At 32.4% G+C, this 13,951-nt stretch overlaps 1 protein-coding gene across 1 annotated transcript in view; it reads right to left on the bottom strand.

The window, feature by feature from the left end:
• Positions 1-613: 613 nt before the first annotated feature.
• LOC132752929 (guanine nucleotide-binding protein G(s) subunit alpha) overlaps positions 614-13,951 on the bottom strand; it is a 34,860-nt gene continuing 21,522 nt past the window's right edge. Inside the window, exons 6-11 of the mRNA XM_060743344.1 lie at positions 5,564-5,618; positions 4,735-4,808; positions 3,615-3,794; positions 2,948-3,078; positions 1,799-1,866; positions 614-1,528 (exon numbers count right to left, since the gene is read on the bottom strand). Coding sequence (XP_060599327.1) covers positions 1,382-1,528; positions 1,799-1,866; positions 2,948-3,078; positions 3,615-3,794; positions 4,735-4,808; positions 5,564-5,618 — 655 coding nt within the window. The 3' untranslated portion in view covers positions 614-1,381. The remainder of the gene's footprint in view (positions 1,529-1,798; positions 1,867-2,947; positions 3,079-3,614; positions 3,795-4,734; positions 4,809-5,563; positions 5,619-13,951) is intronic.

Consider the following 13,951-nt stretch of genomic DNA (forward strand, 5'->3'; position numbering starts at 1 on the left):
TATTTCCATCTGTTTTATATTACCTAAAATCTACAAAATTTACAGCGACAATATTCCCCATGCATTATCTGAACATCCAATTCAAAGGAAATCATATTCACGCTCATTTAGGAAGAAAAGAAACAATTAATTTAAAACTACCATCAACATCTGCTGATGTCTTCGTATAAAGCACTACTTGATGTTAAATGAAGAAAGTTTGTTTGTATCTATGAACTTGCAAACATGTTTCACCCTACAGCCAATTATGAAACAATATAACAATACAAGACATACAGACCCCCTACCAAGCTAAGGCCACTTGTTTGAATGTCACTAATCAATATAAAGATACCTGCATAAGCACTTAATCTCTTTTTAATATATTTTTTGGCATTTCTTATGGAAGGAGTTTGTCGCTACCACAGTGCACAAACAAAACTACACTTGTTAAAATAACGATGCACGCTGCATGTGTTGATAAATATTGTTGTTTTGCAGACGGTCAGGAAAAATGATTATTTATCTATTACAGTATAAATGTACTGAAGACAGCGTTGAAACATGTTTCAGTACAACATCATTATACACTGCAAAACAATTCATGAGTGACGTAAAAAAAAAAGAAAATCAATTTTCTGAAATACCATTTTTTTTTAAAAAGAGTGTCACATGGTATGGTGACTGGTAAACGTTTATATCACCACACAATAATAAGTTACAATCACACAACGAACCCAGTCAAGCATTATACAAAAAGTAACTATCACAAATAATAATGTTTTGTGTGACAAAACACAGGTTATGTCATTACCCCCAGCAAGTCAGCATACATAACAGCAGAAAGCAAATTCATCATAACATAGATTCACTCGATTCATATGAATGAAATGCCTCTCAAATCACCTTTACGACTGCTACATTCTTTAATATCTATGTATATAAATCAACACCAGAAAATATATAGCACTCCTTGTGTTTCCTTCAATACATTTGAAAGCCGTTTCATTACGTGGGTGGTCATTTAGCACATACAAACATAACATTTGTAAATTATTTCCATGAATTCCACGTAAAAAGAATGATGATTGTATCGGAGCCACGTCTTCAAACCAAGTTGCTAAAGCCATCTCTTCAAGCACAAATTTGCTGTTTTCTGATATGAAGAACAATTCTTTCCAATGGATTGCCTCCCATAGTCCCATCCAGCATACATGTGGATGGATTTACACATTTGTGTGTTAGTAGTACACAACATTGTATATCCTTTAGTAATACATTATACAGATGTTAACACAAAGCAAAATGCATCATCCCTTATGTTTGTCACACAGTTGGTTTTTTTTATATTCTAAACTGGGAGTAATGAGAGGCAGATTAACACTGTGATGGTATAACAACATCACAGTAACTCGTATTGTCTAAGGTGCATTCTCTGAATGATATCTCTGCAGTCATTGAACACTCGCCGTATGTTCTCCGTGTCTACAGCACAAGTAAAGTGCGGGTAGCAATAGTGGCGACCATCTCCGCTTGCCGTGCTTATTCGCTGAAATTCATAACAATACATTATCACAATAATTCAAAACTAATTCAAAAAGAACAAGTTGATTCTTTTTTTTTTCATTTTCTTTCACAGTATATTTCACAGTATATATTACCATAGATCTTTTTTTTACTGTAGAATAAGCAATGTGCAAGAATGTGAGTAATCAGTTTTTACTAAATATAGAGATATTACATTGAAAATTCAATACTTCTCAAACACCACATGAATTAGCATGATGCTACAAAGAACAGTAACTTTTAAAATGCATACCAGAAACTCATCTCTGATGAAATATTTTGCTCTAACCACCTCCGGATCATCGCCAGGCTCCAATTGTACTAAAATAAAACATAAACAGTATCACTATCACACTATAATTTCTATACAAACAAGGGCTTTGACCCGTTTGCCAACACTTTCCAGTTCCAATCTCAGCATTCAGTTAATGGGTGATACATAAAAGGTGTAAATGGGTGGCTACATTAATATATATAGGAGCATTTATATCCGACAGGTAAGGGGAAGTAACTTACATTAAATCAGCGAAAAGTGAATACATTTTGATTAGTATCTGGTCATGCTAGACCAGATCAATATTTATCTATTACTCATTCTTCTTAATACTGTCATATATACATTACCAATGTCTTTTTTTATTTAAATACATTCAATGTTGCTACAAGCATTTAAAATCCTTTCACTGGCAACACAGTTAGTAAATCACATTGACGTGTAACATTCAATTGTGACATTAAATAGTTCATATGGAAACTATTCTGGTCAAATATCTTAACAGTTCTCTCCCTTACACATGTATTTCATTATAAACATAACATAGCAAATTCATTTCTATATATGTAATAAATGGCCACCAATATTGTTTATCTTGTGATATGATTTAATTAACCCCCCCCCCCTCGAGATACTCCCTGCCATTTTTTCAGGCAAAAATAAAATAAGTATCAGGCAGAACTACTGAAATTCCATTTGCTAGCTAAATAGCTTCACTACAGTGAGGATATCAATGTCCCATGCATAAAAAATTGTTTCAAGGCTTTTTATGTTGTCTTATTCTAAGTGGACAGCATCTATTAACCAGACTTGCCAACAGATTCTACCCCTGCTACAAGTGCAGGCTAAGATCAGCTGGCTCACCAGTGCCATTACACTATTCCATTAATAAATACTTAAATATAATGAATGGATGTGTTCAGGTTTAAAGATGGACAAGTCCATTTAAAATACATAGGAGCAATTTCTGTTGGTTGTACACGAGGTACATTCTGACATACATTTGATGCATGTTCTTATTTTGTCAACCAACATAATTCATACAAAGATTATAAAATGTTCATATATGATTTTACAATATGAAAAATAACATATGAAAATTACAATAAACAAAGAACAATGTCTTACCTTCACTAGGTATTTGGTAACGTTTAAAGTCTGCAAAGTAATCCTCTATTTTAGACTTGCCAGATCTCACTTTTTCTGCTAGTAGATCTTGTTTATTTAAAAATAGGATGATGGAAATTGTCCGTAACCACCTAAGACACAAAAGTACAACATTAATAGATAAATCAACTCAAACATAACACATTTCCATCCCTTTTTAATGGCCTTACTTCAAAATGAAGAAATGGCATGACTTTTCTATCAACAGGTCTACCAATATTCATGTCACTGAGCTTTTTTTATGTATGTTCAACATTATCACATCAACACAGTATAGGTTATATATTTACTGGTGGGGCAAGACCTCAGGTGCTCTTCCATGCATTATTTCTGGCACAAACGGGCAAATAAGTAGAACCACCAACGTTTCTTAACTTAGCGGAAAGCTTCCTCGGGTTCGAACCTACAGCCTAAGGGCAAGTAATTTGAAGTCAACAACTTCAACCACTCTGCTGAAGATGCCCCTGTCAGTTAGCTTACTAAAAGAATTACCATAAAGCTTTGTCTTAAAACTAACATAAAAGGATAAAATGTTTGTACAAATAAATTATATTATAAAGATATGGAAAAGACATTCTACACTCCAAACCTTTTAAACAAATTCCCTAAGGCTATCCCAAATACCTACCGGTTATTCCAAATACTTTTAAAAAGTTCCAATGATTCTTTAAGTCTATTTTGCGTGGCGTCCTCTCGTAAGACGAGATTGTAACTACTACACGCTGTCACAAATATGATAGCTGTGACATCATTAAAGCACTGAATCCATTTGCGCCGCTCATCTCTCTGCCCGCCTACATCAAACATGCTGAAAAACAACCACAATTTTTGCTTAGTCAGGTACAACGATTCTGCAACAATTTGTGACAAATGACATAAATGTTTTAATTCACTTGATGACAAATATTCTTATAGTTTCATGGCTCTAGAAGTTATAATTCTTTAGTAACACTTGACAAAGTCTAAAAATGTTGTTGTTTTTTTGTGTCTTTTTTGTGGTGGCGGTTGGGCTTGGGGGGGGGGGGGTGCGTTATCTGCTTAATTAGGGAAAATAACTCTGCAAAAGTACCCAGGTGCTTAAAGAAACATGCTGACAACTATTGAGTATTCTTAGAAGCTTGTTTGCTCAAGTATGTGTACTTTTGTAGTGGCACACAAATCAAGTAAAAAATACTACGGTACTTCTCTTGCTTGATCAGGAGCATGATTTAACCAACGTTAAATAAACAGTGTCAAAGACGTAGGTGCAGAAATTCAAAGGCTGACAACTATTCATTGTAAGTTTAATGCAATAAGCAGTTATACTTTTTTTGTGTTTACACATGACACAAACCAGTCTATTTAATACAGACATTGTGACACCATAAAAACGGGATGGATGAACGAGGGGAAATCTGTATGCCCCACAAATGGTGGTGGCAGAAAAATTATGAAATCAAGGATAATTATGCTTGTTGTTTAAATGAGAAAACATTTTGCCAAAGATTATAAAATATCCTTTAATGGGTTCAGGAGATATGCAACTGACAAAGATTCTATGTCCCAAACCCTTAACATTTCATTTTACTTCAACACAATCAACTTATTGAAGTTCCAACACATGAAAGTTCTACTGTACCATTAATCTTTACTTTAAAAATATATATTTTGTAATCATTTTTAATTTCAAATTTCCTACAATACTTACAAACATTATAAAAACACTCATAAGTTGGATTTCATTACAAACAAACATAATAAACACTTACTGAAAATTTACTTTATCAACTGCAAACTTTGTTTCAAATATTCCTGAAGTAAGCACTCTACAGCGTAAAATATCCTGAAAATAAAAGCAACAGAATGCATGTATTTTATACACCGGAGGTCCATAATGCCAACACAGGCCGCGACCCATCCACTTTAGCTAGCTGCCATGATAGTTTTCATGTCCTGTTGCGCATGTGAACATATTACTGTAAACTCAAGGTTATAGTACCTTTTTTTCTGATTTCTGCCATGAAATTTAAAATTTTCATTTCATAAATATACGTTGTGTTACTTTCTACCCGAGAAATTTTGAGTTTAGAAAAATTCTGTGTAACCTTGGACCCAGTTGTACATTAGTTGAGTAATTCAACTTGGCTGCGAACCCTTGCCTGAACTGAGTTCGAAAAGTAAGGTGTGTTGTCATCAATATTGTGAACTCTAATATTGCCAGTGTACTAAAATATTGTCAGATGTGTGTTAGAATGTGTCAAATTGTCTTAAAATAAATCCTTATTATGTATGTTTACAAAGTAAATTTTTGCCTAAGAAAAATCATACATATAAGCTATGTAATAAAGTCATAGTTAGCTGTAAACCTCATTTCTAAAATCTTTGCCATGTTTCAGAAGAACTGATTCATCTGTACAATGTATGAACTAAAAGTAAAATCATAACTTGCCATAACCTGACTTGCCATTACCTCCTTAATACAGATTTACTAATGTTATATCATACACTGAAATCTTAAGAAGTCTTTTATTTATATTATTACATACACAGTTCAATGGTCAACTTCCTCACAAAGACAAAATATATAAAATAAGATACCTGTTCAGTGGGTGTGTAATCAGGCTGTTTTACTATATGCACTCGGTCTAAAAAACTGAAAAGAGAAAATAAATACAATTAATTAACTAATTATGTTGGCAATGTAATTGATGGAAATCATCAAAAGTAACCATTGTTTGTGAAACACGACAGTGTCTGAAAGTGTGCCAGAAACAAGCATCCTGTGCATCCTGTCCTTATAGCTAGATACTGGCAACTGTGTGCCATTAAAATATCAATAGTTTACGATTATCATAATATTATAAAAGCCACCCACGCTGTGGGCTCAAATCAAGCCCACTCAGAAAAAATCTGGGTCAGGATCAATTGATTTTATTTTCAATGCTTTATGAAACTAATATTGGTTGTATAAGGCTAGAATTAAAAGGCACATAAACAAAATGTAAAAAATTGCTGATTTGACATCAATCCTTTTTTGGGATAAAATTATGCAAATACAAGATTAATCAGGACAAAATAAGGATCAATTTTAGGATCAAGATCAATATAAGGATAAACTGAAAAATGCCCATTTCTTGTACTATAATAATAAATTTATTATTATTAAAATTCAGAAACATGCTATTTTAAGTCCTTTTTCATCATGTTAATATTGGTTAATATTGAAGGATAATGAATGAAAAATATTTCTAATTGAATATTTGAAGTTTTAATTTTGATCTTGATTCCGATCCTTAAATTTTAGTGCATAGCAGGTTAAGACTATGAAACTTTTTCTTGTTGCTGCCAGAGGCTTTGATTGGAATCAAGATTCTTTCTGTAAGGCCAAAGGCTAGAAAGTCACCATATGACTTTAACAAAGTCAGTAAAATCTGTATTCTGATCTCTCGTCACACTGCAGGAACATCCTTCCTGAAACTGCTTTTTGTACGACTTAAAACGTTGTCAAACTAGTAGGAAAAGAAGGGACTCTGTTACTTAATAATGAGTGACCTTCACCTTGGATCCATTAACTTCAGCTCTGCTGCAAGGAAAGATAACTATGCCAGGTAACTACATACCAATAATCTAAAATCTTAAGCCTTAGTGACCTTGACCTTGAACTTTGTCCCATCTAATGCAAGCTCTATTAAAGGGCAGATGTAATATTACATAATGAAATATTTGTCAATAACAAGGAAAATCTATTTTTAAACCCCACCTTAGGGTAGAAAATACTAAAGATCTCACATATCAGCCAAGTAATAAAAGCAACATGAGAAATAGTAAAAAGTTAAACAGAATCTTTAACTAGATCCCACACAAAATTTTAGGAAGTATAAAAATATTATTCAACTAACCACAATGACGATTATTTACATGGTAAACAATTGAAAGTGACAAATGTTCAAAATGAAATTCTATTTTTAAACATCAAAAAGCGCTGACATTTCACTGCTTACATAAACACTTTGATATGCAATAACTCAATTTCAAAAAGATAATTTAAACAACTGGTTTCATATTTCCAGAAATGAAATCTAAATCAATAATGATCTACATACATTCAATACATGTACATTTATGAAATATTAAATTTCAAAGTCAAATACGACTTGATCATAATTTTATACCATTTATCTAAAAAAAAAATCCCACCTTTCCATATAACAATTATTGTACAATGAACCATAATAATACATTATCATAAGTATTAATATCAATGAATCAACTTGTGTTTTCCATAAATTTTATATGCAATATTTACAGACATGAAACAATCAAAATTCAAACCAAAATAACTGATTTCAAATCAGGTATCTATAAATATATTGTCTGACTGTTATAATGTGAAACACAAGGTTACACAGGAGACACTGTTATGTTTCTTTGCTGGTATCATTGAAAACAAGGAAGATGGCCGTGATGTTGTCATGTAAATCAAGTATGTCTGTAGCCATGTTCTAATTCTATATTTAGATCAAATGCCAAAAATAATAGCAAATTGAAGATAAAATTGTCAAAACATTCACATCTATTGTAATGCAACTTAAGCCTTAACAAATAAGTTATATTCATTGTGAAATAAATGTAGCACGTACATGAAAAGGAAGTTTAAATTATTGTAACTTCAATTTTGGTTTAAGCTGGATTGACATTCTTTAAACTAAACAGTACAAAATAATCAGAATTATGTAATACATGGACATGGTAAACATATCTGACATTTTTTCATCAGTAATTTCTATGTGGGGAAACTGCGAGGGCGTCTCGGCAGAGATACTGTAAAGATCTATTTATGATATAATTGGTTTTTCAGGTCTTTCAAAAACAACAACATACTAACATACGGTAGTACCTGCAGCTGCAATCAATATACATGTAGGAGAACGCTTCATATCAATTACCCACAACCAAAAATAACTCGTCCTTCTAATATTATAGTTTCTCATTGTGGACATCTCTTGCTATGAATCATGTTTTTATTTCAGTTTTCAAGTTGAACCTAGAAAATCTCCCTCTGACACTTGAATTTATCTTTGTTGCTTTTCTATTTTAAGAACACCTGTATAGTTGGAGGTCATTAAATAAAACAATATGGACATTATGGCTTTAAATAGCTTACGAAAATATAAACTACATGAACCAGCTTGACTCAACCAATACACTGATGTTACAGACTGACCTCAGTTCACCACAAGATAATCTTTTTTCAAGTCTTTATGTATTTTTTAAAATACTACCACCTAAAGGAGTTGAAACTTTAATTTGAACATTACATTTAAATGTGCCACCCACTAGATTATGGGAATAGAAAATGTCATAAAAAATTTTAACTGTTAAAATTTGCCTCTACAAGGAACAAATAAAATAAGAAAATACGTTATAATGGCTTTATAAACCAAGATTGCTGATGATCTGTCCATAAATGGCGTTTTAAATGAGTTAACTCAATGGATAACAATCAATTCAGTGTGAGGGGAGGGGGGTGTTTGGGGAGACAAAGATAGTTAACTACCTTTTTCATCTTGACATTTACAGCAGGAGCTCAACATTTACATCCTATAGTTAATCTTACCACCAAAACTCCAGAATTCCATCACATACATCAGCTTTTTCTCAACAACAAAAACATAACTTCTTCACATAAGGAGTTATGGAGAACAAATGACCCCACACATATAGTAATTGAGCAATTGTCCCAATGCATACTATAATTTAAACACCCACAAACATCCATACCATCTCCAGTTAACAGAGAGAACAAGAGAACAGTAAGGGTGGATTTAATTTATAATAACATTGAAATAAGGCCAACTATGAATGATCATGGTGTTCAATATCGATTAACTTAGCTCTACACCAACCAATATCAAAGACATTGATTCAACAGCAAAAGCACTAGTTTGCACATTGAATTATTTTAATCAATGAAAATAAATGATAAACAGTTCATTCTTTTATACAGTATGGTCAAGTATTTCATTTCTCTTATTGAAATCAATTGGCTCGATCCTACGGGTGAAAAATATTTCATCATATAGGCCATTTGGTTATTGATTTAATATAGATCAGAGTTATTTTGACACACTTGTAAGAATAAATCTATATATTGTTGTTGTTCCTTCTCATTAAGATAACAGTTAAATACTAGACAGTCGCCATGACTTGATTGTATGATGTATAAAACAAATGAATTACTGTCAGTGAAAACATGCATACTTATTACAGACTCTTCCTGTAACCTCTTGTAGGTTTTTTTTGGGGGGTCAAAAACATGAATGAATATTAAGTAGTTTTTAACTTCACTTAACAATGCCTTTGTTTTTCAATACTTTCTTAGTTAATTAGTACTTAGTCAACACTACCGGTATGTGCTTGCCTGAATTGCACTGTGACAGATTCTTCACATTCTGCTCAACATTTTGGCAGAGAAATAACCACTCCTTCCCTTTAATATCATTAATAATTGTTAAATTTCAACTTATTAGGCAATAACTCCTAAATGACACCAGCTTCATAAATAAGTCATGTTTCAAGCAATTTGTAAATTGGACATTCTTTACCTTCAATTTCACGAGTAAAAAATGCCAGGTGCATGAGTAGGTGATGAGTAGCAAGATGCAAATCAGATTTTTTTTTTATTCCCGCCAAATCAGCCAGGGCATTTGACCCAAAAAATTCCCTCGAAAACAAAAATAAAATCGGAGTTAAATCACACATTTAATATGTAAAGTAACGTGTGATCATTCATGAGGGCATTCTGTGCATAAAATTAGGGTGTTACTATTTAAAGTATTTACATAAATAGCGACCAACCAGGGAAGGATATTTTCCTTACGTCACGCAGTACTGCATGCGCGCGGCAATTAAGTTGAATTAACTAATAATAGCACGTATCAAATTAAGGTGTGGAAACGGGATTAAAAATTTTTTTTCAAATTAATGAATATTTGTAAAGCATTTATATGGTCACTAGTTTACCATGTGGTAATTTTAATGTGCTTTATTAAATACTATAAGCCCATGCAATAAAACATTTCTGGTAGAAGCGTGGTCGTAAAATTGACCGAAAAAAATATCCTTTCATATGCATTATTGTTTTGATAGCAGACACAAGTATTGCACAATATCTTCAAGATCATTAAAATGTAAATAAAATATCACAATCAAAATGCACTTACGATTAATAATATGTCAATAATTGACACAATCAATATCCAACATTTTTTTTTACTTGAGCAATAATTAAACATGTGTAATCATTCCTTGACAAAAAGAAATGACAGTTTTTTTCTGATATATAAAAAAAGAGGTGAAAGTCAATCGAGTGTCGGCATTTCTTTGATGATTCGGTAACAACTACAGGTGTGTAAACATCAAAGATTCACAGATTCTTCAGAAGAGCCGACCAGTCATTTGTCAGAGGTCATTTCGTGTGTAAATTTTGTATTTATTATTTAACAATGGAAACATTATATTCCTTTTATTTATGGATGCTTCTTTTTGCGCGAGTGTTTTTGTGTCTTTTAGCGCTATGGAATTTCAACAATCGGCGATAATTTTCGGTAACTAACAATTAAATATTTTAACATTTTTTAAAACAGGGGTGCAAATATCCGCCATTCAGAAATTATAGCAGACAAATCTTGCGTGTGTTATTTTTTACAAACGTGTAATAAATTGAGTAATGATCACCCGAGAGAACGAAATGTCCCGGTGATCCACTACATTTAGAAATGAACAAGTTAATGTCGTATCAATTATGTATCTTTTTATGTAACTAAATATCTTTTTACACATATATTATATTTATATCTCTACTTTAAACTCAATATGTACCCCCCCCCCCCTAAAAATAGTTTTACACGTGTACATGCACACTATTTACCTGCAGATGGAGCCGCATACTTGTACTGCGTCGCATTTATACATTGAGGTCATGATTCCGCCATTCACGGAAAGTTTTTAACGGTGTTATTTGATTTCGCCGTGGTTATTTATATTTGCTGTTGGCATCAAAGATAAATAGAGAAAGGGCATTTTAGCAAATTACAAGATTTTCTTGATACAACTTCATGTAGATCTACTAATTAATTTTCGTACTTGTACATGTATATCTGGTTTCAAGTTCACAGACTACACTTATAAATAGATCTACATTTATTATACAAATGAACATGTATTATTCCCGCGAATCGCGGCAAATGTTCACGGCAAAATCGCCGCGAGTTGAATTCGCGGCGATTGTCTCAAGTTGCCGCGAATTCGCTCGCGTTATAAAGCATGAGAGTTCGCCACGAATACGCGAATTGTGCGGGTTTCGCGTGTCCAGTACTGTATAGTAATTGAGCAATTGTTCCAATGCATACTATAATTTAAACACCCACAAACATCCATACCATCTCCAGTTAACAGAGAGAACAAGAGAACAGTAAGGGTGGATTTAATTTATAATAACACTGAAATAAGGCCAACTATGAATGATCATGGTGTTCAATATTGATTAACTTAGCTCTACACCAACCAATATCAAAGACATTGATTCAACAGCAAAAGCACTAGTTTGCACATTGAATTATTTTAATCAATGAAAATAAATGATAAACAGTTCATTCTTTTATACGGTATGGTCAAGTATTTCATTTCTCTTATTGAAATCAATTGGCTCGATCCTACGGGTGAAAAATATTTCATCATATAGGCCATTTGGTTATTGATTTAATATAGATCAGAGTTATTTTGACACACTTGTAAGAATAAATCTATATATTGTTGTTGTTCCTTCTCATTAAGATAACAGTTAAACACTAGACAGTCGCCATGACTTGATTGTATGATGTATAAAACAAATGAATTACTGTCAGTGAAAACATGCATACTTATTAGAGACTCTTGCTGTAACCTCTTGTAGGCTTTTTTGTGGTTAAAAACATGAATATTAAGTTGTGTTCAACTTCACTTAACAATGTCTTAGTTTTTTCAATATTTTCTTCTAATTAAATAGTACTTAGTCAACACTACCGGTATGTGCTTGCCTGAATTGCACTGTGACAGATTCTTCACATTATGCTCAACATTTTGGCAGAGAAATAACCACTCCTTCCCTTAAATATCATTAATAATTGTTAAATTTCAACTTATTAGGCAATAACTCCTAAATGACACCAGCTTCATAAATAAGTCATGTTTCAAGCAATTTGTAAAATGGATATGCCATACTTTGAATTCTAAACAGTCCATTCAAAGTTTAAGTGATTTTTATAGTCAGAACAAAAGCACAGCTACCAACAATATAGAGCCAGTCACATTGCACAGATTCGCAGGCTAGCTGGCTGACTATACTGGTTGCAAAGGATTTTGGTTGTAGCAGGTAAAGGGTTAAATTCCCATCATATTCTGCTGTTACAGAAAATTTAATAAATATCTTTCAGATTCCTGATGACTATAAAATCACCACTTCACAACCTCCACAATAAAATAAAGTACTCTAAATATTGTCACATATATCTTGCTAGTATACTAAAGCAGTTATCAAATAATCAATGTTAGAGTCACATTTTGACTATTTCCATTACTATAGCAACCATAATTTTAACCTGAGGAAAAAACAACAAATACTCATTCATAATCTCCATATTACCATCTATTTACATATAGTTTCATTAACATTTCCTGTTTATACTTTTGAATAATCCAACAATAAAGACTTTTTAACTTTTTCCGTGAATTGGAAAAAACAAAATGATGAACATAATCGCCATTCATTGCTGCCTATTTACATCAATACATGCAAGGTTTTATCAACCTCCCAAAGTGTTTAATGAGTTTGACTAGTAATCTAGGGATCCCTAGCAGTCCGGGTTCAAGTCCCGTCAAGGACAAGCACAAGAAATTTTACACGCATGCTCAGTACTGGTTGGTTCCATGTGTGTCTATAAGCTTATATTTTTCTATATGATCAAACTAAAACAAAATATCCAAGATCCCCTTGAAAAATAAGTTGTTATTTTTGAGTAGTGCATGGAATTGCCCCATTCAACCATGGTTCTTTTATATACCCTCTGTAAAACTTTGGACTTGACATCAGTTTCTAAAGGCTCATCAGAAAGACAATATATATGTTTTAGTGATGGAGTGGGGGATTGAACATGCAACAAAAATCTGCCCCTCCAAGTTTCCTCTAACCAGCAAATGCTTTTTAACTTTGCCAAATACAAAATTCTTATAGCTCAAATGAGAGGACATTCCTTAAGTCCAATGTTTTAAATCTGAATCAACACTAATAAAATGCCAAGTATTTAAAACTGTTTAACTGTCTGTGTCATTTAAAGTTATAATTTAAATCTAAATATTCAATACACACAATACACATGACAAATTGTCAAGACAACCTAATCACTGTTAATAACATTAATAAGTGTATCACCTGTCAAATTTTCTATCTTACAAGACAGTATCTATAATTGCTGCTGTTTGTATATTTCATCTGAGATACCAGTTAAAGAATTAACATCATTGTACTTTGACTTTTTCCCTTTTTTTCTGAAATTCTTTAAGCATACAAAATAACAGATTGTGATATAAATCGAATAATCTAATCTTGTCTTGTCCAATTAACAATGAAATCTAGTCTACTCCATTGACAAAAATTTCAAGATTAAAATTTTCAATTCATCCCCACAACATGAAACATAAATACTTGACTTAATAAAATAGTTGCCCTAAAAAGCAAAACGAACATCCAAAAATCAACACAACTTGATATTTGCTGCAGAAATGTTTAGAGATTTTCTTGTAAGAAATTGTTTATATATGACAAACAGATAAACCAAGTGTGGTTCAAACAGCCAGTGTACACCATGAAGGTTGACCACAAATGCAAACAGGAGCTAAAAATGTCAGCCTACCATATGACCTAACCTCTGCCAATATATAGATTCAAGA

Source organism: Ruditapes philippinarum, unplaced genomic scaffold (assembly GCF_026571515.1).
Source record: "Ruditapes philippinarum isolate M1 unplaced genomic scaffold, ASM2657151v2 ctg306_1_1_1_1, whole genome shotgun sequence".
Lineage (NCBI taxonomy): Eukaryota > Metazoa > Mollusca > Bivalvia > Venerida > Veneridae > Ruditapes > Ruditapes philippinarum.